We start from the raw sequence: 27,287 nt of genomic DNA, 5'->3' as shown, positions 1-27,287 counted from the left end.
ATAACTGGGGGGGGGGGGGGGGGGGGCGAGGGGGTGACTACTAGAACACAACTGGAAGGTCAACAATACACTGTGTGTTTTGTAGAGATGGGGCAATCATTCAGAAAACAGCAGGTGTAAGTGTGTGCTTTGTTGTCTTTGTCTCCACAGAGAGTGAGGGGAAGAAGTAGGACCATGTGACCCCGGCCTCCCATGTGGAGCAGCAGGATTATCAGACATCAATTCCATGGTGTTGAATAAGCTTCGCCTCCCTGAGAGGCAAGAGAACGAAAAATACAAACAAACAAACAAAACGAAGACTCCTTTCATTTCTTACTAACAGCCAACTGTTTTATAACACACCCTGAAGAATGAACAGACCAACGGACATGCAGTCAGAGAGTGGCATTGGGATAACTTTGGAGGACAAACTAACTATACAAATCCACGAAGGCCCATAGTTTTGAAGCTTTTTGAATTTTAACAGTATTTGGGCATGAAATCCAGACCCCAGCGGACATGGAGTGTATAAATGCACCAACCTATGGAGACTGAGCCTTGTCGCTCACCTCCATAAAGGCACATCTATTGTAGTGTAATATCATATGACTGAATGTACTGACAATGACTTACATTATCCCAATAGTGTTGTTTCATTGTTTGATTTTAACAAACTCCTACTGGGGATAGGGAGCTAAAGAGTATATTATGATCATTACAATTATGATTATTATGATTATTATTATGATTATTATTATTATTACTGAAGTGGTCCTCCTCACCTCCCATAGTGCTGAGCCTACATTTGTATTACTAATCTGTACTTGAGCGTAACCATGTTGATTGTACCGTCTTTATGTGAGAGTAAGCCTTCACGTCCACCCGCCCAGTGCCATGTAGGAGCCCAGTAGTGTATATACTCTGTATAGATTCATGGCAGAAACACTAACATGCTTTATCATATTCTCCGTTGATTTTCATTAGCCATGCTAGGGCACAGTGAACAGGGGGTCAAAAGGTATCAGAATCACTTTATTTCGTCCTATGCCTTATATATGGCATTTGGTGTACAGTAACAATATGTTATGATACTGGGTGAACACTAGAGTCCATATGCCATTTGCTAGGTGATATTTTTTATCCATAGCAAATTTCGGTAAAGTGAATGAACATGTTTTTTTTGCATAAGTGGCCCCAGTGGTTATGGAACCCCTAACTCTGGCTGTGTTTAGTGCCATGCTCCACTCTTTGAGCTACGCAGGGAAAGGAACCCTAGAGCAAGGCAGTGTTAGAGCTATGTCATTTAGCTGGAGGTACACAGAAAATGTAACCCACCTTTTTAATAATGTTGGTGCTGTGCTTTACCCATTAAGCAACACAGGGAACGCTACAACCCATAACCATGACCCTGTTAGTGTTATTTAAAACAAATCCATGTCACAAACAAAGAAACCCGATGTGAGCTCAGTGGCACGTCTAATCAGGGGTTTCCTTGCCCCTTCCCCTGCTCTCATGCATCTCTATGGTGACGTAGCTCTTACACACTCGAGCCACTAATAGACAGCGTTTGTTCAGGTGGTACTACTGGCACCATCCTGCTGCTACTTATCTAGAACTAACAAATGCGGTCTGTAGATATCTAACAATGACCTCCATAACATCCCCATGGCGACAGGCATGCAAAGGCTCAGCTGGAACCGGATGTCCAGTTACTAAAGCCATGGAACAGGACTGTGGAAATAAAATGGCTCTGGAAGAAGAAAAAAAAAACTGTAATGGTCAAACCCTCTCTAGCAGTGGCTCTGACTCCCACACAACACCTTACCTGCATTGTAAAAGTGGTTGTTCTATTACTTGAATATAGTGCTATGAACTCTGTTTACAAAATACTGTCATCTTTTTTGGGAGACATGGTGCTGTCTCATAAGGCTGCTTGGTATGTTCAGTCCATCCACCTGCTGTATCAATTTAACTGACATTGAAATCATATACACATGGAATCTGCTGTTGCTTTTTTATACTGTATATGCCTTAATTCATATGTTTGGCAATCATGATTAAAGGATGTTTATATAAAGCCTTTTGTCTGTTGGCTGTTGATTGAGAACATAGTCACAACCCTTTTTGTTTGGTTATTCCATAAATATATGCAAAATATGAGCTTGTCTTAATACAATAATAATAATAATAATAATAATAATAATGATGACATATAGTAATGATGATGATAATAATAATGGTACACATAGTGAAAAGATGAATTAAATAGTTGTGCCCCAGTATGTTTGGATTGGATAGATTTTTTGAATTGTGAGGCATATTATGGTTGGGAAATCACTGATTATTGTTAATGAAATAGTTAAATTTACAGGCTGTGGCTCTTTTACAGTCAGAGAGCTGCATCATCCTCTATTTAACTTGCCCTGGCATTTTAACTCCCTACCAGCAGATGGCGCTGAAAACTGTCTTTCTCCTTCAGCACTTCCTATTTTAAAAAGAAGTGGGTGGCGCCAAAGTATGACAACAAAGCGGGTGTGTGCAACGGACAGAGAGACTGTCTGGAGACTGTACACACAACTGATTATTATTTACTCTACAGCTGAATTACAGACGTACATATAAAGTCAACACAATTCACAACTTGAGCGAGAATTACACACTACCTCAGCCTTTTGCACAAATGTCAACATGGCTTCGAAAACAGACCAACTTCTCATCGTTGTGTCCATTCTGGGGGGTAAGTGAGTCATTTAAAGAGATTTTAGTACTGTTGTTGGCATGATTACAAGCTGATCTAAATCTTATAACGCTACGTGCCATGTGGAATTACATTTGCACTTAGTACGTTCCCTCTTTAGTTAGTCATGATGCTTATAATAGACATTCATGTCTCAAGTCTCTCAAAAGTAGAGATTTCCCTGCTGAGTGACGTTGATATAGCGACCTGTTGTTACTAACTATAACTAACTGCTGCATAGCTTGGTTACTTTTAGTGGATCTAAATGTAAAGAGATTTACACTAACCACAATTCCCATGACGTCCAGTGATTTAAGACGTAGTTCTCAAACTTTTTAATTTCATAACTCTGACACGGGTCCACCATTTGAACACCCTTAGCCTTGGATCAATTCTGACATTTGCATATCTATGATCGTCTGGGTCTTTACCCCCAATTTGTCAATGGACATCCGCTCGTCAAGTCTGTAACATGTACAAATTAAAAATATAAGTGCTTACCGGGTAGCCATGGATGTTAACTCGGCATTCTGAATCATTGTGCACTGTAGTAGTCCATATTTTTTCAATAAAGAAGTGTTTCAATCCCGTCTGTGCTTGAACGCCATTTTATTTCCTCGTTTACATCCTGTTTACATTGAGTGTAATACCGACTTTCACCTGATGCGCCCCACCACTACTGCCCATTGAGGAACATAGAGGGAACTTCTGGCAGAATCCGACACAGACGGGATTAAAACACATATCTATTGAAATATAAGGACTAATACAGTGCACACATGTTCCAAATGTTGAGATAACACCTGTGGCTACACGGTCAGCAATATATATGTTTTTTTATACATATATGGAGAAGTACAGGCTTTTCGCGCTGATGTCCAGTGACTATTAGGGGGGTAGATATGAAAGTAAAAGTCAGTAGTACGTCTACAGTATGAGGAACCATGAGTCCATTGGCCCCACTGAACCACTGATTTAAGACAATGTATCAAACATGGGATGTAAACCACCTGATCCTAAAACTAGTGACGATAACTTAAGCCTTCATATGCTGAGAGTAATTTACTTTAAATGACGTGGGAAATTAATGAATTGCTAGTTCACATGTTTTATGTACTAGAGACATAGAATGTAAATGTGTCCCCAGGTCGCAACTTTCCAAAGAGCCAGCGCCACAGCCTGGTGGTCCAGGCTAAGTTTGACGGGGAGCAGCTGTCCACAGATCCAGTAGAACACAGAGAGCAGCCTCAGTTCTGCACTGAGCTGGCCTGGGAACTGGACCGCAGGACTCTGCACCAGCACAGGTCAGTACTTCTGTCCCCTTTTTAACCACCTGAACCCCAGCATGCCGATCTACAAGCCCACAACGCGTCATGTTGTAACACGTTGTGGGCTTGTAGATCGGCTATTTTTGATGAAGAGGTTTGGTGTTGACAGAAAAACTTGGGTCAGTTTCTAGAGGGAAGTGGTTAAGATATAACCAAGTCGAATACAAATTAATCTTAACCTTCACATCATTACAGGGCACAGATGTCTTTTTCTAAATATTAGCTCTGTATTGAGGTTTGTTTACGTCTGAAAATAAATACTGGTCAGTTCTGAAGCTGTTAGCCACCACGTCCATTGTATATAAAAAAAGGTTTCATTCAACATTGTCCCCTTCTAAGCACTAATTTTGCTCCTGTAGCCTATTGTACTGTTGCACTTGTCATTCCTTCAACATGCCCGTTCTGTCCTCTCAGGCTTCAAAGAACTCCCATCAAACTACAGTGTTTTGCTGTTGACTCCATCAGCCAGATGAAGGAGAGCGTTGGATATATTGTTCTCGATCTGCGGTCTGTCCAGGAAGTCAAACAGGTCGGTAGACTTATGACAAGGATCAAAGTATATTGTCCAAATATTAGTATTGTTGTATAAAATGTAATAATTCGCTGTACTGCACCGTTATGACAAAAAATGAGCTGAGCCTGAAGGCAAAACTCTCGATCTACCTTTCAATCTTCGTTCCTACTCTCGCCTATGGTCATGAAATATGGGTCTCGACCAAAAGTACATTGCTGATACAAGCGGCCAAAATTGGATTTCTACCCCCACAACCCGACTCGCAGGCGAAGGTGGATGGATTGAGAAAGATTCCTAGACAATTTTAAACAAAAAATGGCCCTGATTTAAAACATGTTTGAGGAAGTCACAACACTCCAAAACGTCACTTTGAGAGATATTTACGTTTTTTGTAACAGATTGTTTTTGTTGTTGTTATTTATAATACTTAGGTGGCACACAAGTGAGTCAAACTAAAAATGAAGCATAAACATCTGTATCTGCTATATCTTTCCAAACTACTAGATACAGTATCATATGACCAGTCAGTCATCTATATGGTATACAACTGCTTCTACAGCCTTATTGTTGTTTTCCCCAATATACTGCACATTATGAGTGTGCTTTCAGACTATATACAAATGTTAGCAGCGATCAAGAGTTCTTGATAAATGAATGTTTATCTTTATGTCTTTCTCTGTTAGGATCCTAAGTGGTATCCGCTGCTGAGCAGTAAATACACCAAACTGAAACCTGCCATCCTTCTCAGTATGGTTCTGGAAAATGACACCAAGCCAGTAGAACCCTCTCCTGATAGGTTCAAAGCCAAGAAAGCCCCACCCCGACAAGGTCAGCTGGTTCAGTTTCTTCAACTGGTTTCTAAATGTAAAAGTGGATTTTATTGTTGGTAAAGTTAAGCTGTTTTCCTTTTACATATTGTATTTATTATTGTGATAGATTCATTTATAGTTTACTTGTTTAACTCACTGAAGTGAACAGGTTTCATTGTGGCAAGAGAGACAATTATTATGTGACTATTTAGCCTGATATTTGTTGACATGTGTTAAGTCGCTCTGCAAAATACCTTAATTGTAATGTGAAAGTACACTTGAGTTGATAGGCCATAGACAATGGGAAAATCTGGATATACTGGTTGTGATTGGATTACTACTACTACCACTACTACCACCATGCTGTTCCCCCAGCCCTCGACCCTCACTTTTCCTATTACTAGAAGCTCGCCCCCGCTACGCGGCCACGCCCACGTTGCGCCCGCGGCCACTTGGCAACTCATATAAGTGGCGTAGCGTCATGAGGGTCAGTGGGGCCGTGGCTCGGTCAGTGAAGACCCTGTGGTGCGGATGATATGTGGCATAGAGGGGCAGATTGTAAATCCCCAGAGGAAACATCCGTGGGCTACCATTGGTTCAGCGATGTGTGCGGTCGCCCTGCGGCCCCTCCTCCTCACCAATGTGCAGTATTGAGAGCCCTGACGTCACAACAATTGGAGCGATGGGCACTGCACTGTGGTTGGTTAGGGTACACCTAGGGCCCAGGTAGAACCCAGTTAAAGCCTGCATGGGCAAACCCAGTTAGGACCCGCCTTGGTCCCACATAAACATGGCTAGTTGGGGCCCACCTAAGGGCCAGGTAGAAGCTACTTATAGCCTGCATGGGCATCGCAGTTGGGACTGAAGTGGATGCCGCTGACATTGCTGACATGGGGTCCATATGGTTTAGCCCACCTTGAAACCATATGGGAACTACGCTGGCATGCTGGCTGTAATGCAAACGCTGCATCATACCTGCAGTGTGTAGTTTGATGTTGTGTGTGTAGCAGATATACCTGCAGTGTGTAGATCAATGTCCATATGAAAGTCAATGCCCAGCAGTGTTTTTTTTCCCCAGCAGAGTTTCTAGTGTCTCTGTGTCTCTCTGGAAGAGGTTGCACATGAACTCTGCAGCCGCACTGAGGCGCTCCAACACAAACACTCTGACATTAAGCTGCTTCACACAACAAACATCAGCACCACGCTGCTGTTTGTCCAAAAGACACAATATCTCCTCTCCCACCGACGTCATGTGTTCATTTATCGACAGCCGTACAGACTCCTTTTGACACATTTTACCTCGTTTATGCAGCTCTCACTGACTCTCCACATCGGGCTGTTATTTTGCTGCGATCAAGTCAACGATGTGAGAGATTAGCTATCACAGACGGACGGACAGGGGGTGAAACATAGTCTTGCGCCATGCCTTTCGGCCTGGCGGAGACAAAAAAAAAACGAAAGTAAAGGAAATGGCTGCAACAGAAGTAGTCAACAAACTATACTATGAAAACATGGGCCACATTGGCAAAGAATGTAAGAAAGAGGCAATCATGTAGAAAATAGCCGATCTACAAGCTTACAAAGCCTCTCAACGTGAGGCGTTTCGAGCTTGTAGATCGGCTATTTTCACAATATTTACTTGTGGAACGGAGTCAAACAGAATGGGGGGGTCCCAGATCAAGTACGTGTATTTGGGGGGGGGGGGCGTGAAAGGGTTGATAAGCACTGCTCTAATCGGAGCGAAATTATCTGAAATTACTACATGACCATAATGCAGCCTAACATGCGTTGCACGGGGCGGTCCTGCCATTACGTTAGTTACTGTAGTTGCTGTGGAGCTACATAGTTCTCCAGAAGACACACACAAACATACACCATCTACAATGGACGAACTGAGCAGCAATATTGACATTCACCACACGAACGTGCATTGTTGACAAAGTGATTGCACAGCCGCTGCAGGCATGACAACCACGTTAGCGTTAGCGACATGGCAGCTATCACAGCGCCCTGTCCGTCGTGCTGCAACTGCCTGTGATGGCTACAGCAGTAACAGCAAGCTGTCTGCGATGCCATTGTCTGGAGACTGCTCTTAGCGTGACACGACCAATGAGAGTGAGCGCTGTAGTTGTTGCTAAGATACGGTGGCGTCTCTGCCCCATAGCTTGTAGATCTCTCACACATGATTGGCGTAGGCTGCGTTGCCAGGTCTGACTTTGTGTCTAAGCAATGGTCGGCTTATTTTAGCGCGCCTTTGGGCTCGTTTGCATTGTGCGCACGGCAGCGCTTGTTTAGCGTACGTCAGCGCGACGTGGCAACGTGAAAGGTGATTGGCTGGTGAAAAGAAACACCCGGACGTGAATTTTGTGTTGGCGAAGTGATTTGCATAAGTATTGGAGCATAATGCGTTTGATATTAATTGTACATCCTGCAAGTACAGTGATGGGATGCGAAGCAGCTGGTTTGACAGGCAGAATATTGAGGAATTTTGGGGGAAAATGTGGAGTTAGTTGGGCCATGTGTCTGCTTGGCCATTGAGCACATACACTCGTGTACACTCCATGACTGTGGCCGTCAATTATGGTAGCAAGATACCCTATTTGTAATGAATCAACCTTTCTATCTCCTCCAGGTTCTCCAGCATTGACTGAGCTTCCAGAGAAGTTGGAGGCAGTTCTCATCCAGGATCAGGGCTACCATCAGATCGGACCTCCAGAGTACTGTACTGACATGTTTGTTCTGTCTGTCACTGTGGCTTTTGCTACCAAACTGGAACAGGTAGGCACAAAACCCAAGCTTCAATATAGCTTTCCACAGCTAACTGCCCCCCCCCCCCCCTGTTTCACTGTTTTTATTGATTTTAAGTTCATTTTCTTTTGTTGTTTTCTCCTCCCCCCATGTAAAGCGTCTTTGGATACTTAGAAAAGCGCTTCATACATTTTCGATATTATTAAGCTCTTATCCCTTTCCTCCTAGCTACGACACGATAAGTCTGCTTACTGTACTTAGTCTAGTAATGCCAAAGTTGAAATGAAACTTATATAACATTGTCAACATGTAACAGCATGCAAACTAACATTTGTTTATTGTGTGTGTGCGTGTGTCACTCCCCAGTTGATTCCCAGCACGATGAAACTGTCAGAAGATTCGGATTTCTTCTTTTACTACCGTCTACTGGAAAATGACATCACCAGCGAGCCCTTCCGCAACCTCCTGAACCCCAGCTTTGAACCAGAGCGTGCCTCTGTGCGCATCCGCAGCAGCAAGCACATCATCCACACCTTCCTGGGACAGCAACCTAGTTTACAGGTAGGTATTTTCTGTGTGTCTGTCTGTCTGTCTGTCTGTCTGTCTGTGTGTTTCTCTCGGTTTGTCTCTGTCACTCTGTCTCACTTGAGTTGATTTCTTGCTGATATAGTTGATATAGCAACGTATTTCTTTACATTAGCACATTTTGGCACATAAGCCATTCTTGGTTGTCTCCACAGATCCACCTGTGTTGTGGGAACCACTCGCTAGGCAGCACGGAGGTCTCTCTCTCAGCTCTGACCACCAGTACAGTAGACCTGGACATCCAGCCAACCACTGTCGAGGGAGCCTTCGTTCTCAAACCGCCTAACAAAACCAGGCAGAAACTGCCAGCTCTGCCTGCTGACCTGCAGCCCACTGTAGGAGTTGCAGTTACACTAAGGAGGGAGGAGGTAGCTGCACAGGATTACACACACACACACACACACACACACACACACACACACACACACACACACACACACACACACACACACACACACACACACACACACACACACACACACACACACACACACACACACACACACACACACACAATATAGATGAGGAGAGGCACTCTCATAAAACCATTCACACACTCATCAGTGTCTGTGGATTGGTCAATGACAGTTGACTGTTTTTTTGTGTGTTTTTTTCTCGTTTTTCGTCTAGTTTTTAGCAAATGAAGAGGGAGGAGGTGGACCACGGTTACCCTCCCACCCTTCATCTCATCCACCTTCTGTCCCTCCTCCCAATCCCACTATCTCTCTTCCCCCTCCTGAGGAGAGACCTCGTACAGCCCAGCCTCTCGACTCCCCATCTTCACCACCTCCCGCTGCCTCTCCTCCACCCACCCATCCCCCTTCCTCTCATACAGAGAGCGAGGTGGAGAGTCTCCGGGAGGAGCTCCATGGTGGACAGAGTCAACCTGGACATGCAGGTAAAGGCTCGTTCACACTTCGTCCAGTGACAAATGACAAGTGTTGCTTGACAAAAAAGTATGTATTTTCCAATTAAATAATGGTCTCTCATCTGTTTGATCCCGTAATGGGGCTTTCCTTTTAATGGCTATTTCAGTCTAATCTGGCTAATGTGCCGACTCTGACTGACTCTAGAGTCTGGAAAGCCATCTTTGAGCTTATCGGCTTATTACACAGATAATGAAGGGACTGTGCCCTGAGGCATTAAGGCACTGGTTGGATATAGCCATATTGAATTGAACAAATTCACAATCTACATGCCACTGCATGAGACCACACAAGAGCTTTGTGTTTCTTTCTTTTTCTGGTATAGCTAGTGGGGGCGTAGCTAATTGATTGGTTGGCAAGGGCCAGTACGCATTAAATATGAGAACCAATCAAAATGCACATGGTTATTGAGCGAATAATGCACAATGAAAGGAGCCTTTCCAGACATAGAGGTTACAGCTTCTACACTGTAGTCAGTTTTAGCCAGGATAATTATAGTCTGTTGCAGCATGCCGTGATGTGAGCTTTAAGGCTTTCTTACAGCTGTTTGTGTATTGTCTGGGTACCATTTGCTGGTAGAATGTTTAGTGTCAGTGTTACAATTCATCACCTTATTAATGGCCAACTTGGCCATGTCATTCCTTTATCACTTTTTCATTTTTAATAAATGTCTATATTTGGTTCAGTTTTTTTTTTTACTTAAAAATGTGACATAGGCCATTATTTTAAGAAGATGACGAATTGCAACTGCAGTATGAATATTGCTATTGCTTGACTTATGAATACATTCTTTCACTCAGTTCTTATCAAATGAAACGTTTCTCTGTCGTCTGCAGTCTGAAACACATTTCCCCTTAACAAAACAAAAAAATATTGCTTGCTTTTGCTATTTCCATGTTGGTCCAATCAATTTGACTGTCGATCCTTCCTACCTCCGCAGCTTCAGAGGTGGAGGTCGGTGTGCAGGACCAGGGCCAGGAAGAGATTGTAGCAGCAGAGGGTGGAGTGTCGTCTGTCAGTGTGTCCGCTCCTAAAGTGTCCATCCCTGCCTCCGCTCATCACTACTGCTTCTCCCTGGACCTCCGCAGCCTGGGTCGTCTGAGCCTCACACACCCTGTCAACGCTATGCTGAGGTACCACAGCACCTAGTCTCTGGATCTGTCCCACCTGAATAGATTAACATACAGTACTGTGCAAAAGGTTTGGCCCAACATTTGTCTAGATTAATATTTTTTTCAAGTGATTCACTTATGCACGAAAACATAACAACTATATTGCAGAAAAATGGAAGCAGATGCTCTGGACTGATGAGTCAAAATGGTACATTCATGGCTCTAACAGAAGGCAGTTTGTTTGCCAAAGGGCTGGAAAGCACTGCACGGATGAGTGTCTGCTGGCAGCGATGAAGCATGGTGGATGTTCTTTGTATGTCTGGGGCTGCATTTGAGTTGGAGATTTGGTCAGAAGTGCTCTCCTCAATGCTGAGTATAGACATATTCTTATCCATCATGCAATGCCATCAGGGAGGTGTCTGATCTCTCCCAAATCTATTCTGCAGCATGTAATCAACCAAACATACAGCCAGAGTCATAAAATAACTTCAGTGAACAGAAGAACAAGCATGCTCCCCACAGCCCCCTGATCATTGAGTCAGTCTGGGATTAGGCGTACATGAAGAGACAGACGCATTTGAATAACACTAAATCTACAGTGCAATTGTGGCAAATTCTAAAAGATGTTTAGAATAACCTACCTGCTGAGTACCTTAAAGAACTATGCACAAATAGGGCAGACAAACCCTTCTCTAGACGGTTGGCCCCTTCTGCACCATGCCGTTAAAAAACTCTGGGATGAATATCTTGACATGTACTATATTGTACATGTGTCAAGGTATATTCTTCTCAAATCTTCCAGCTTCTGATATTGATAATGATGTATTTGCTGTGTGTTCCAGATGAAATTCATCCTTATTCTGTATTTAGGAGCACTGTGCTGTTTTCCCAGGTACTCGTACCAGTTCTTTGGTAGTGCAGCTCCTATAATGACCAACCCTCCAGTGGAGGTCCAGAGAAACATGGAGGTGTTTCTGCCTCAGTCCTACTGTGCCTTTGATTTCGCAGCCCTGCCGCAACAACTACAGGATACGTTCCTCAGGTGAAGACCACACAACACACACACACACACACACACACACACACACACACACACACACACACACTGCTACGGGATGCTATTAGATGGCCCTTTTCCTGTCCTTTTTCTCTCATTCTGTCCCTCTCGCTCACTTATTCTTTATTTTTTCCATTATTTGATTCTCTTTTACTGGGATAGTCATAATTAAACACACATTTCACGAATTAACCTGAATTCATGGGGCGCTTGGGTGGCACAGTGGTAAAGCACCTGCCCACCACCGTGGAATCTAGGGGTTTGAATCCACCGCGGTGTATCCGGCTTTGTCGAGCGTCTGCTATATACGAACACAACTGGCCCGTGTTTGGGGAGGGAAGCTGGGCGGGGAGCATGATATTTCTCACTGCACGGGGCTGGGGCGGCACCTGTCAGAGTTTTGGGTGGGAGGAGTGGGACGGAGGTTCTGTGTACTCCCTGTGGGGGCTCCTCGCTCGCAGGTGAGCCAGTAGGGCACAACAGCAGTGACAACACAGTGTGTGGGGAGCAATTTATACATTGGGGGGGGGGGGGGGGGGTTAATTTTTTTCTTTTTAAGAAAAAATAACCTGAATTCATGGTGAATGTTTCAATGAATAATAGTTTGCATATGTGCATATCTCTGTGTTCCAGAGTTCCTGTGCTGGTGGAGGTGTGGCACAGAGACACTAGTAGCAGAGACCAGTTGATGGGGACAGCCAGCATCCAGCTGTCTGCGCTCCTCAGTGCTGACAAGACCAGGTTCCTGGGAGCTGCTGGGGAACAGCACTGGAGACAGACTCAAACAGACAGAATACCGGTCCTAAAACCACACAGGTATGACTTAACCAATCATATCTGTTATCTACTAACTTATTACCAGGCAATACATTTATGTTTGTATTCCAAATGAGCCCTAAAAATACAGTGCTCCTCTTTAATTGTTTATTGTCCAATTTGGTTGTTATTAATTTGTGTTCTACATGTGTCTGTCCACCCAGTCCCAGTGAGAAGGTAGCAGAGCTTTTCTATGTCACCACTCTAGAGGACCTGGGATTGGTCACAGCCAAGGACATCAGTGTCTCTGATACACCACAGGTCAGACCTACAATTAATCAATTATCCATTTGATGTTGACAAGTAGTGGTGGAATTCTTTGTACATTTTTCATAAAGGTTCTGGTTTTAAACAACATCTATTCCAGTATGCTATGGACTGGAATGTCATTTACTTGCTCATGTGTTTTTTATCATCCCGTACTCGTATGCCAGATCTTGTTTTGCAAACAATCATTTTCAGCCAACAAATGATACAGCATCACATGACTCATTCATAACCATACGCTTCAGGTTCACAGCACAGCACACCATAAAACTTCCAGGCATTGTATGAGAAGTTTTATAGTAATCCGTTTTACTTGATGTCTCTCCAATAAAATAGAACATCCATCCACCACCACAACAGCAGCAATCCCAACACCCAGCATCTAAACCTGCTGCTGCCCCCAGCTCTGCCCCACAGGACCCTACTCCAGCCAGAGAAACCATGGAGTACCGCACCGCTCTGGAACTGGAGCTGTGGAAGGAAGAGCAGGAGGACTTGTTTGATGACCAGGTTATTACACGTTATTCTTTTTCCATTGGTCTGATGAGGCATTGGTTCATACTGATGGTGTGTGTTAATAGTGGAAGCAGCGGGTGGTTCAAAAACAGCTGGAGGATAATGAGCAGGTGACAAATTTTACATAATGCAATAACTACTTAACTATGTATAAAAATGTCAAAGGTAATGTTTAGATTTAATGAAACCTAGAAAGAATTAAACTACATACAGTAAAGTCATGTGTACTCCTCTTTGTTGCTGTAGAGTAGCAGTGGGTTGGGGGCAGAGGTCACTGGCTGGAGGGCTTGAGATGAGATGGGTTAGGGTTCTGTACCATGTTGAAATTAATATAGTATGTGTACCTCTCTGGCCTCTCTGAGATGAATAGGCTACAGGGCTCAGAGTGCAGTTTTGATGTTTTGTTGCCTTGCTCAAGATCACACACACATTGCCACAATGATTATAACCGAGAATATAATTGATTTCCTTTCATTTCTGTTTGTTCCGTAGCTGAAGAAGAAAGAGTTGAACCATATGCAGGCCTTGGCAGAGGAGTGGAGGAAGAGAGACAGTGAGAGAGAAGCTTTGGTCAGGAAGAAGGTATGTACACGTACACACACACACGTACATATACACACATACAAATGATGGCTTTTGTGATTTTCATACACATTCTAAAAAGATCTGTTGACTGTGATCTACCCGTCTCTCTTTCTACCTGTTTCCTACTCTCTCTCTCAAACTGTGCTTGTATTCATATTCTCTCTTTCTCTCCGTCTCTGTCTCTCTCTATAGGAGGTAGAGTATAACCTTCTGGAGGAGCAGTTGCAGAAGACTCTGTGTGACCTGGAGAGGAGAGAGAAACAACTGGCAAATGCTGAGATAGAGGTTTGTGTGTTGTGTGTGCACATACGTGATGAGTGTGTCCTTACTTTTTTATTGTGTGTTTTGTTTGTGTGTGAGTTCACAAACAAGTTTGAAGGATTCCAAGTTGTTCGATAGGGCTGATCAAAAGGTTATGTGTTTTTTTTTTTATTATTTGATTGCTTATAAATTAAATGTTCTCAAAAATAGAACATAAACTTTAACGAAGTAAATGTTTTTCAGCCAACAAATGACACATACTGATGAAAAGTCAAACCTTTTACTGCAAATTAATGTACAAGAGTTTGACGTGGTGACAACATTGTCGACATTTAGTCACTGAGATATGGAAAACATTCTTTGTTTCTGCATGCCTAAAGACAGATCAGTGTTTATGAGCATTATGGTATATATCAACCTCACACATAACCTTTGTTTATGTGTTTTTATTTAGTGATTTTTAACGTTGAATTGCATTGAATTTGAATTGGAGCAAAATGTCATGTCCACACACACAGACCCAGAGGCTGCAGAAGGAGCTTCGTGCTGAACACGAGCTGACCCAGAGAGAGCTGCAGGAGAGCAGCAGGAGGCTGCGACTGGACTCTGACCACCGGGTGGCGCTGGAGAGAGACAAAGGCAGACTGATGGAGGAGGAGAGAGCTAGACTGCTACAACAAGTAGGGAGAGACGGACTTACAGCCCTGTGTGCGTGTGAGTGGTGAATGTATCCAAATGTATTTTCTTTTAACTTCTAATCAATTCTCTTTGTATTCTCTTCTCTTTGTGTTCTGTTCTGTTCTATTCTCTAGGTAGCAGATGGTGAGTCAAGGTATAAACAGCTGGAGAAGGATTCTCACCTGTTACGAGAACAGCAAAACATCCGACCTGATTTACGGCTACAGTCTGAAATAAACCTTCTGAAACTGGAGAAGGTAAAGAACTAGAATTATAAACAACTACTATTATCGTTTCGATTAACAAATATATTATAATAATGGTGCATCACACACTGAATACTGAATTATATTAACATCATTTTGCCTGGCTGAGCAAAGCAGCACCTCACGTGGCCACACGTGGAAGCAGATGTAAACAATGGGGCCAGTTCATCTTGCTGTGGTAACAGACGAACGATTGTGATATTATATGTCGGGGTAGACGTATCAACAAGCCTCAGCTGTCTCGGTCGCGCGTGACTCCCGCCGTCCCACTCGGACTGTTAGTTAGTGAATAGTGATATACCGTAATCATCCACATAAATATCAAACATGATAATTATCGGGCACCCTTGATCATTTGTGAGCAGATCGGGAGGTTTAAGATTGGATCTTTGAACCCCTCACAGTACAGGATAATCTGGTCAAATAATTTTCTTGTCTGGTTCTTAAGCAAGTAGGACAAATAGTAAAATGAGTATTACCCAAACAGTGTTGTCATACAGAGTCAGTTGTATAACTATCCACAGTGTTTCAGGTGTGCTATATGGATGTATATGTTTTTTTTTAGGCGGAACTGGAGAGGAAGCTGGAGGCCACCACCAAATCCAAGCTGTACTACAAGCAGCAGTGGGGGCGTGCCTTAAAAGAGCTGGCCAGGTTCAAACAGGTATTGCATGATGAAAATGAAAATAATGTCCCTCATGATCAGTACTGGTGTGTGATATGCAAGTACTGTATTCTGCAGCCCAGTTATGAGAGGTACAAAGACAAATGTGTTTCTCCACAAAGGTGAGAGCAATACCTGCCTATTATAGGGCAATACTCCACTTGATCATTCACCTTGTGTGAAGCCTTATAAGTCAATAACAGCACAAATATTACTTGTTTAGTAATCCAGGAAGCACACAGCTTTAGAAAGGGGGTTCTCTTCCTAAAGTGTCGAGCAATACACAGCTACAGCTGTACATGACAGATTATTTTGTTCTCTGTTTGCCCGGCCAACGAGAATAAACCCCTTTAAAAATGTCTGGTTATTGTGGACAAACTTAGACACCGAAAACATTAGCCTACATATAAAAAGCCACCAAAGAAAGTGGTACACACTTCTTTTTATATTGCATACAATCATCTCCAACTGTGTAAGGGGGGGACATATACACTGCTCAAAATAATTAAGGAAACACTTTGATCCCTTAATTCTTTTGAGCAGTTTTTGTTAGCAGTGTGTACACAGTTCATGAAAACTCAAAATAATTAAGGGATCAAAGTGTTCCCTACATTTCTTTGAGCAGTATATATACCAGAATACATTCACCAAGACAGCATGCAAATAGAAAATACCCTTTGAAAAAATGATCATCACATGATCACATCTGCTTAAATATTGACAAAGACCGTTACAGGTATAATGCCACATCTTAGAAAGAAATCATTGTTATATGAGCATATACTGTGTCAAGTAAACCCTTATAGACCCCCATATCAGGATTATCAGGGACACATGTCCAATACACAACCGATGTTTTTAGGTTTATTGAATGTGTGTTTATGAAATACAAAGGGTAAAGTAACAAAGCAAAAAGCAGTAAACAACCTGAATACACCCAAGTCAAGAGGAATGGATAACGCCCATTTACCTGTATAAGAAGAGTCATGAGAAAAGTAATCATTAAGTCCTGTGGCTGCATATTTAATGATCTATCCACAACTTGGGGAGTTTACCCCCTCTAGGGGCAGTAACTTGTTCTACACCAACAAAGCAAAGTGTTGATGGGGAGCCATGGTTTGCTTCAATATAATATTTTGCATGGCTTATTACATTTTCCTATACATATTACAGTTTTATGTTCAGAGATCCATAATTTGAACACCCTTTTGTATGTTCAGCTGTGCCTTTCCTCAGGGGCAGGTGGGCATGTACCACATTGGTGGAATTAGTTGATACTTTTATGTTATCTTTTGCCAGTAAGTGGATGTGAGAAGAATTTGCAGTTGGTAGTGATGTAGCGTAGTGCACACTGTCCACATAGGTACTCTTAAGAGACGGCCAAGAAGAGCAGTCAGGACTAAAGGAAGAGTGAATCAATTTATCTCTGAGAGTTGGAGTTCTTCTGTAAAAGGGAGAGGGTAGTGACAGACATCATACATCCAATTGTAAAACAGGCCAATGTTTCATTATTATTTGTTTTGGTTTGGTTTGCACAATAGATATAGTCAGTAATTAAACAGTCTTGAGGGCTTCACTGAATCTTCTTATGAATTGAAGTTATCAGTTCCTGTTTACTTGCATTTTTCAGGATGTTGACTGCTTTAGGCCTTGTTACTTTAGCTTCTGTATTCCATAGACACTGTAATGCACATTCAATAGACCTGAAAACATCGTTTGTGTATTGGACATGTGTAATATGCGTATCTGATCATCCTGATACTGGAGTCTATGTGGGTTTACCTGTCACTGTTTATGCTGATATGATGATGTATATGACAGATGTGACATTATATCTGCGAAGGTCTTTGTCAGTGTTTAAGCTGATTGCAGATATGATGTGAAGATTAGAAAAATCTATGAAGGACTTTTATAAAGGGTCTTTTTTGTTTTATATATTCATGTTGTATTGTTGAATGTATTCTTGCCTTATGCAAGTTCCTCTTGATTGTATGCAATATAAACAGACTGGGTAAATGTAGAGGACACATTTCACCCAAAAAAAAGTAAGAGGCTAATGCGTTGGTCTGAATAAGCATTAATATTATAAGTAACTAGAGTTTCGGGGGGCTACGCCCCCCTCAACCCCAGCCGCGCACGGGGCCCAGCGTGGGTGTGTGTATATTGGGGTACCCAAATCGCCGGAGTGAAAGTGTCCAAAAGGAAAAAAAAAAAAAAAAAAAAAATGTTAATAGTGATTGTTACTTTGGTGGTCCGCGGACCCCCTGGTGGTCCGCCGACCCCTGTGAGTGTTGGGACCCCCGGGGACCCCCCTGGAACATGGCGGACCCCTTCGGCATTTTTTTTTTTTTCATGCACGGTTTGCTTGTTTCAGTCGCTTGTTTTTTAAAACCTGGCAGCAAACTTGGCAACCCGACTGACATCACTGACCTATCCTTGGTATTTGTACTTCCGGGTTGCATAATGATGACATCACTGTCGAGTCCTGTGGTGTCATGAACCTAGGCAGGTTTGTTTACCACATTACCGTGGGCAGCGTGCTGTGCTGTGGCTGTTTGTTTTTGTGTTTGGGATGAACATGGCACGTGAAGGACGGACATATTGTGATCGAGACATGAGTGAAGTGAAAGTAACGGCCTGGGTGGAACAAAGGAGGTACGTAAGAAGGGGGGGGGGTTGAAGCAAAGGAGCTGTGTGTGTGCTGTTGTGGAGGACATGGGCAGAGTGCAATGGCGGCCGCTCGTGTTGTTTCGGCGAAACCCGTCGCCGTGCGGTGTCGGTGGTGTGCACGGTAAACGGTACGAAGCTGCCTCCCCTTCCGTTTTGTCCGACATTTGGTGAGTAGAATTAATTATGTTGCGCGGTGGAAAAGGTGTAGTGAGCAATGAGATGTCCCCTACGCGACGCGTAAATTCAGCGCGGCCGCCGGGGCGAGTCAGTTGGCGACATGTGGTCTGGCGGTGCGTTGTTTATTCGATAACAGAGCTGTGGGGTGTCGCACCTAGGGTGCGGAAGTCGCTCGCCATTTATATAGTTAGATAGGAAGTGCATCTGAGTCAAAGGGAAAGTTAGGTTATTTATATTTTTGGAGTGCCGCTTTTTTAGTGTGTTTTGTATGCTTAGTATTTATTGTAGCTGAACACCCACAGCCAAGGAGGCAACTAGAGGAAGCACCCTGCTCCACACCCAAACATTTACCTGCATTTCGATGTCCGGTTAATAACCCTGACATCATCCCCATCTCCCCCCCAATATTTCCTGCCACTCTTCATTATAGTTTTTCAAATAAAGAAAAAACTGTAAACACTATTCAACTATACACTATATAGTGTAATATAGCCAGGTGGATTTTTTTCCATTTAGCAAAACACACAATAATGAGGGGGAAAAAAGCCCCCACGATAGTCATTGTGAGTAAATTCAGAAATTGTGTTAAGACCTGTTGTTGCCATTTTGCTATGTTTTCCCCAAATCCTCCCCTAAAAACAACACAAAAAAGGGTCAAAGCTAGAATCCTCCCAAAGACAGAATATATACAAGATATTGCAGTGATATGAGACCAATCACTGTCTGTTAACACTCCCTTAAAGCTAGAAACCAAAGTAACCACACTCATTTTCAGACATAGTAATAAATATACATTTTTGATAGCTCTTAAAACAAAAAACAACAACAAAAAAACACGTTCACAAAGGGCTTTACACATTCAATCAAATTATTGACAACATAATTGACTAAGCTGTCCAAGACCATGGTGACATTTGATGTGAATTGCATTTGGTACTGAATGTTTGCTTGAATGAAGACAGCCTGTGAGTGCAGGCCATGTTTTTCCTCTCTGGAAGGGGTCACAGTTCACTGCTCTCTGGAGAATTACACGTCACAGAAATATTTCTTCTGTTTATCTTACTCTTATCAAACATACTTCATTTGACCTACTTCAAGTTTTTCTTCAACCAGACGTTTGGGGGGTTCATAAATCAATACTGTCCATGTTTTTCTTTTCGTTTGGTCTCCCAATAGACGGCTATGTTTGAGTCAGAAATGACAAAAACTTTCTTTTAGCCACTCAAATAATCATGCTTTATTTTCTTGAGAGAGAGTGGGCAGCCCAACTCCCCCTTGTATTTTTCTTTTTATAATGTATAAAGGTCAGAGAGAGAGAGAGAGAGAGAGAGAAACTGTGAACATATCGTGTGGAGCTCAATGGAAGAATTAAATCCTAGACTGTTCAAGGATACATTGGTCCAGAGGTGGAGCCCTCTGGCTCACAAATCTCACAACGTGTCACGGTGCGACGCATTGTGAGCTTGTAGATCGGCTATTTTCGATGCACGACACGGTGAGAAACCAAGTATAAATCAGGCATTAATCACTTGAACCTCAGCCAGCACAATTGTGTATTTTTGAAATGATAAGATCAGTTTTAAAGCTTTTGTGGGCCGTAGGGTCACTGATGTTGCCCAGTAAAAACATACACTCACTTGATTGATTTTAAAATAGGTGTGTTGAGTTAACCAGCACATAAAAACCATGCAAACTTTCAACTCGAAAACGAAAAAATGGAAAACGTTAAATCCGCAGTTAGAAGGATTCCACCTGACGTGGGCAATATTTCATTCAGTGTAGTCTTAGTTTTTCCTCTTGACGATGTGTAGCTAGGTCAGATATCTATTATCTGGTTGCTGTTGGTGTAAAGCTGGTGTAGGAGATGGTTTGAGCTGGTCCATGTGTCAGTGTTGGGACGCTTAACAGGCTGTGAACAGCCTCTGTTTAAAGACTTGGAGCAGAGCAGAGGAAACTGAGCTAAGCCCAAACTCAACTGTATTATCCCCATCATTCCTCATCTGACGTCAACGTGTGTGTGTGTGTGTGTGTGTGTGTGTGTGTGTGTGTGTGTGTGTGTGTGTGTGTGTGTGTGTGTGTGTGTGTGTGTGTGTGTGTGTGTGTGTGTGTGTGTGTGTGTGTGTGTGTGTGTGTGTGTGTGTGTGTGTGTGTGTGTGTGTCTTGGCTCCTGTCTACTCTTGCACGTAAATGTGTGTACTTAAAATGTATATCCAAGTGTGTGTGAAAACATTTGAATGAGTGAGGTAGTGTGTATGTCTCTGAGGAAGAGATTGTCTGAGAGTTGCTGCGTGTGTGTGTGTGTAAGAGAGAAAAGAAGTGAGGTGTGTTTTTACACCAGAGCCAAATATTTAGCCAAGGTGAAGTAGACAATGTAATGTGCTGCTGCCCCATCAGTCCTCGGCAGCAGCTTTCTGTGTTCCTAATCAGACAGAGACAGAGGGGCCGCGCTAAGTGGGGCCTTTAGTCAGCCTAAGTCTAATGTAAACACACACACACACACACACACACACACACACACACACACACACACACACACACACACACACACACACACACACACACACAGAGGGCTTATCTGCGCACACTAATAACTGTTAGTGACATTAGCCAGCTGGAAAACTTAGAGAGACACTTTTCCCTGCACCTTATTCCCTCTCTCTCTCCCCCTCACTCTCTTATGTGCCGTTTTTCTCACGCTTCCTTTCCTATGTTCTTACTTCCTCTCTCTTTCTTTTGCTCACTCTTATGTTATTTTTCTCCCTTGATTCATGATCTCATTTGCTTTTTCATAGTCCCCCCTCCTCTGTTTTCTGACATCTCTTGTCTCTCTATTTTGCTTGGTCTATTCTCTCCCTTATCCACCTAATTCTCCAGCCTATATTTTCTCTCTCTTTCACCTTCCCTCGCACACTTTTCTTCCTCCTCTCTCTCTCTCTCTTTCTCCCTCCCTCTGTCTCTCTCCCTCCCTTCCTCTCCCCTTAAGTGCCAGATCATTGTAAAGAAAACAGGCTGTGATTTATGCAGCTCTAAGGGGGTTCAGCACTGAGTGTCACCCTGCTCCCATTCATCATTTGCAGGCTTTGTGTTGAGCAACAAACCAACCAGGCGCTAACTATTTAGATGTCATACTCTGTGGTTTAAAAAAAAAAAATTCTAATGAAATATCAGTACCGTGTTTACACGACTATCCGTCTCGCGTGGCGATTTTAGCCTGTGCTTGTTTGGCTTTTCTCTGCCCGGCATCGCCTATTCATTCTCTCCTCTCAGCGCATGCCTTGGCGTGGTGTTTAGCTTACGCAGGCTCATAAAAATTCTTGCGGTCAGAATGATGTTCTCCTCAACCCAGGTGGTGTTGCCTACCTGGCAGACAGAGAAGGGGGAAATACCCAGACAAACAATGTTGTTCCTTTTCCAAGTCTGTACAGTATGCAGTGCAGTAAGATGGGAAGCTAATTGTGGTCTTTTGAATAGACAAATTATTCGGACAATGTAATAAACAAGGTCATTTTGAAGTCCTACCGTTGACAGTGGGGTGAAGTCTGTCTTTTTTTGGTCTTATTATTAGGACCTTGATCTAAAGTGGGTCTTTTTGAAAGCCCAAGTGTTGGGATACTGACCTACATTAACATTTCTGTTTCATCGGTTCAATGGAAGGTTTTCTTTTTGCATGTCCCATCCAAGTACACATTCATGCTGTATGCAGTTCCCCTCAAGCAGTTTAACGGTTTAATGCTTTGTACAAGAGCATTTCAGCACTGCCGGTGTTCTCTGTAGTCTACCTGTGAGTATCAACCAGGGGTTGACAGTGACACTAAGGTCTCGGAGGCACTTGCCCGTCGGGCAAGCAGGTCAAGTTCTACTTTCCCAAAGTTCATGCCCACTTGTCCGAAAAGTAAATAAAAACTTAGAGAGTCTGAAAGAGCGCAACTGCTACTTGTAAAACCGTAGCATAATTTGTTCTTCATGAATAACTAATAATATTTAACAAAGACGTTGCTTCCCTATTCAAACGCACTTGCCCGTCGGGCAACCTGAAAGCAAACTCCACTTGCCCGAACATTTTGTTTACTTGCCACGGGCAGTCGGGCAGCCGTTAGTGTCAACCCCTGGTATCGACTCATAGTTAATGAGTCGTCAGCTCTCAGCCGGAAGTTCTCGAGATAGTTGTCAGCCTCTTCACCTCCAGAACATTTTTGCCCTTCTCCTCCACAGGGCAGGAAATACTGCTCACACAGACATGTTGTGCATCATGCACGCTCAGTGTGGTCCAGTCTCTGGCATACAGGTCACATTCCCAACAGTAGTCTCCCCTTGTCTCCTGTTCATCATTCTCAGCCAGTAGTGGTGGGAAGTATCGTTCATTTCAGTGTTCGAATCACTTTGTTCATGTTCACTAAAAATATGAGTTCAAATCCTTAAGGATTTGAACAATTTTGGTTCCTTAACGATTCCCTCTCAACGGTCTGATTCCTTAACGGTTCCCTTTTAACGATTCCTATAGGTGGTTCCAAATAGGCCCTTACAGGTCTGTAACTCTGAGTGTAATGGTGGTCCTTAAAATTAAAACGTTTGAGAAACACCAGCATTGTAATTGTATAGCAGACGTGAAGTCCACAAACCAGCTCTGACAGTGTGATAAAACCGCCTCTGGAAACAGTTCCTCAATGTTGGATCCGTTTTCTCCGGTTCCTCTGGATCCGGATCCCAACCCTATGTGATTCGTTCACCGTTCAGCACTTCCGGTTCCGCCCTCCTCACATAGTTTAGTCCAATAACAAAAGAGGAACGCTTCTCTTCAGCCAGTCAAAATGTTGCATTTTGGCACTGACCGATTCAGCGTCAACAGGCTCGTGTACAGGGTAACGTTTGAGGAAGTGACCGAATCAGTTCACGTTCACGCAACAGACCAAATCATTTTAAATGAATCATTCATGAACGCCACAAAAGGTTGACTGTCCTCTTTCAACCCTCATTGTCGTGTCCCCCCCCCCCCTAATTTGTGAAATTGGGTTAACATTGGCCGCATATAGACAAACTGTGGTTAGAATGAAGCTGCTAGAGCGGTCAAATCCACCAGCAAGTGTTAACCCAGCAGATTGAGGTGTAGAATCTAGATGTTGCAGTTCTTGACTACATGTGCTAAAGTACAAGAATTTAGCAGCTAAGGCTGTGTAATTCGACTGGCTAGAGTTGTTGAGAGTGCTAACAGCACAGTTTTCTCTGTCTATCCTATGGAGGCCCCGGTTGTAGCCTCTGCTCTAATTGTTACAGTGTTTGGCCTCAGATTGTCCTTGGCAGCAGCTCTAGACAAAATGTTTAGTGGGTTTGTTTTTCTTGTAATTAGCCCTAAACGTCTGTAATTCAGAACATTAATGTTCCACAGACAGCAAGGCCTGTGTCAACACTGTGTGTGTGTGTGTGTGTGTGTGTGTGTGTGTGTGTGTGTGTGTGTGTGTGTGTGTGTGTGTGTGTGTGTGTGTGTGTGTGTGTGTGTGTGTGTGTGTGTGTGTGTGTGTGTGTGTGTGTGTGTGTGTGTGTGTGTGTGTGTGTGTGTGTGTTGTATGCGCATGCGTGTTCCTGAGTGAGAAGCGATGTGGAAGCGAGGCATGTGAAAATGGTAAAATGACGTGTGTGTGTAGGGTATGGGAAGCAGCCGTGTGAAAATTGAAGCTTTCCATTGTGTGTGAAGAAGAGAGGTGAGCTGAGTAACAATATCAAAATGGTTTTGCTCTGTATGTGTGCACGTAAGTGTGTGTGTGTGTGTGTGTGTGACGGTGGGAAAGAGGAGATGGGGGGGAAAAAAGCTGTGTGAAAATTGAAACTTTCCATGTTTCAGTGTGAAGAGAGGTGAGTTCAGCAGACGTGTGAACATGGAGTTTTTCCCACCCAGACCCAGTAGTGGTTCTGTTCTGTGTCAGAGGAGCCACCCGGTCAGAACCTGCTTCCCAAACCCCATCACATTGGACCCTTTAAACTAAGACACAGTGGTTCTCAACCATTTCTGGATCAGGGCCCACTTGAAAATCTTGAAAGTGTTTGTGGCCCACCCATCTGACAACTTAACAAGTGTTAAGTGTTCAGATGAGTGGGAACCAATGTAGTATAATTGAAATTTAAAGAAAATCCAAGATTTTAAAGAAAAAATACCATGTCATTTTTGTACATACTTTTTTTAAATATTAATGTTATACCATTACCATATCATTAAAATCACAAATCAAATGATTTCAGAAGTTGAGTTTAGTTTTTGAGTGCTTCGTTTACGGCAGAGAGAGGACATTTATTTTGGGACCAGGGTTCATGCCATTTATTCTGTTTTCACACGTGTACTGTCAGTCCCTCGGGCTAAGAGTGTCTGCTAAATGCCTAAATTGTAATTGTCCCAAGTCAGACTCAAACCTGGGATAAAGCTATTATGTGGTCACTGGTCAGTGGACAAACGTGATCTAGGTTTGTTATAATATAAGACACAGAGGTGGTCTTGGGAAACCATCGGCAATCTAAAATATTTGGAGAGCAGCTGAGAAATGTTGGACTTCATTTGTATTTCCTTCGTTTTCTGTTTTCTGTCTCCTTGTGCGTCTGTTTTGGCTTCAGTTTGTATTCATTAAACTAGCATATGATATGGTTTTTGGGTGTTCTCTTTTTTTCTCTTTTTTTTCAGCTGCTACAGTACACTGTCCTTAACCGCTTTAAACCTAGAGTCCCTGTTTCGGTTCTGTAATTATAGGTGAAACTTTTAAAAATCTTAGTTACGAAGCTCACAATGGATCACTTCACGATGCATTGTGAGCTTGTAGATCGGCTATTTTCGCTATTTGTCGTACAACAAAGTATACAGGGCTTAAGTGGTTAAATGCCAGGGAGCAGTATGTTTGTGAGTTGTCATACTTTGTATAAATTCCTTTGAGAGAATCAACTAAAGCTAACTGGTTAAAAGCAATAATGTATGTTTGTGTATATTCAGAGGGAGCAGGAGAATGCAATGGCACGTCTGAAGAAACAGCAGGAGGAGATTGAGGCCATGAGGCTGCGTTACCTAGCAACCGAGGAGAAGGAGACGGTCCGGACAGAGAGACAGGAACTGGACGACATCAGAAATGAACTCAACAGGTGGTGATGATGATGATGATTTCAATGATGATAATGCTAATGTTGATAAAGGTGAACTTATCTATGCTAAAGCAGTAGTTCTCAAACTTTTTCAAGGACCCACAAATTATGTATGTAAGTATGTATTTGGCTGCGGACCCCCACCTGAAAATATTTTGTGCCACTGCTATGAAACCCCCATAGAAGATTTGTGTTGATGAGCTCACAACTCACTTTGAGAACTGTTGTGCTAAAGCATGACTCTTTTTGTGTTGTGTTTCATGAAAGATTCCCACTGCCTTCCTCTCTTGCTCTCCTTTTCCCCCTCTCCCCATCTCTGTTTTATGTCTCTACCTCTTTTCACTGTGAAACCAAACTATGTTTGAATTTAAATCTTAGTTTTTCTGTCCCCTCCAGGTTGAAACAGCAGGAGGTTCGATTCGGTCCCTCCTCCTCCTCTGGCCCCGCCCCCGGCCGGTCCCAAAGCCCGGCCATTAACGAGAGCGCTGACGACCACCTGAGTCGCTTGCTGGAGGAGAGAGACACGTTATTGCGGACAGGAGTTTACACACATGAAGACCGCATCATTACCGAACTGAACAGACAGATACAACAGGCCATGGCTGAACGAGGGACTCACTGACTGGCAGAAACGCACTTTAGCGACTTCTAATTCTATTCAGTGTGTTGGGGTTGCAGTGAAAATTGTATTCAACCGACCATATTTTATGAATCGCCAATGCTTCAGCACACTTTCGCCAGGTTGTATGTCTGAACATCTGATGTTCTCTTTTTGCCAAACAAACAGATTTTGATGTACTGTGTTCGGATGAAACTAATGACTGCATCATCTTTTAGCTTGACATACAGATCAACAGAACATCTACAGCAAGGAGTCATGAACTGACAAACAGTTGGGACAGATACACCTGTAAACCTTACCAGTTAAGAACACCTCTTTAACTGCTAACAAACCTGTGCGTGCGTGCGTGCGTGTCACATTTTCATTCACTGGTTTTAAACAATGGAAAACATTCTCAAGCACTCTTTCACATTTCTTAGTTACAAGTCAAAGATAGAATTTAATGTATTGTTTTATGTATATGTACATATGTTTATGTATTACAGAAAACTCTCTCTCTCTCTCTCTCTGTATATATATATATATATATATATATATATATATATATATATATAGAGATATATAGAGATATATATATATATATAGAGATATAGATATTCCGAATCAAATGTTTCAAAGTCAACTTCTTTTTATCGTATCAAATAAGATTATATGTGTGTATTTCAGTAGTAATGGCCATTGTTCAAGCTGTCAATTCCACCTTTGTGGTCTAACCACCGCTTTCACTAGCAGTGTTATAGTATGATAATAATGGGTTTCTGTGTGTTTGTCCTTGGTAAAAGGAATGCGAGTGTTTTACAGCTGTTTTTGTTTGTTCTGAATTTGATTTTGCATTTTTGATAGTCCCATGCCAATGT

The 27,287-nt window shown here is 42.8% G+C and overlaps 2 protein-coding genes across 2 annotated transcripts in view; both read left to right on the top strand.

Annotated features, from left to right (window-relative positions):
* znf608 (zinc finger protein 608) overlaps positions 1-229 on the top strand; it is a gene marked incomplete at its 5' end in the record, with an annotated part of 33,445 nt that extends 33,216 nt beyond the window's left edge. The window contains one exon of the mRNA XM_084055483.1: positions 151-229. Within this exon, the coding sequence (XP_083911609.1) occupies positions 151-170 (20 nt within the window). The 3' untranslated portion in view covers positions 171-229. The remainder of the gene's footprint in view (positions 1-150) is intronic.
* Positions 230-2,521: 2,292 nt separating this feature from the next.
* cep120 (centrosomal protein 120) lies at positions 2,522-26,924 on the top strand. Its single transcript, XM_084054102.1, has 20 exons — positions 2,522-2,716; positions 3,864-4,020; positions 4,459-4,573; positions 5,242-5,386; positions 8,000-8,145; positions 8,482-8,676; positions 8,856-9,068; positions 9,331-9,598; positions 10,567-10,759; positions 11,631-11,780; positions 12,429-12,611; positions 12,776-12,872; positions 13,215-13,388; positions 13,887-13,976; positions 14,172-14,264; positions 14,759-14,920; positions 15,053-15,175; positions 15,750-15,848; positions 25,663-25,808; positions 26,205-26,924. The coding sequence occupies exons 1-20, from the start codon at positions 2,668-2,670 to the stop codon at positions 26,428-26,430; spliced, it is 3,024 nt and encodes a 1,007-aa protein (XP_083910228.1). The 5' UTR covers positions 2,522-2,667; the 3' UTR covers positions 26,431-26,924.
* The last annotated feature ends 363 nt before the right edge of the window (positions 26,925-27,287 follow it).

The sequence above is a fragment of the Gymnoscopelus microlampas genome (genome assembly GCF_963454915.1).
Source record: "Gymnoscopelus microlampas genome assembly, chromosome: 4".
Taxonomy (NCBI): Eukaryota; Metazoa; Chordata; class Actinopteri; order Myctophiformes; family Myctophidae; genus Gymnoscopelus; species Gymnoscopelus microlampas.
This window is presented reverse-complemented; position numbering and strand designations above follow the sequence as displayed.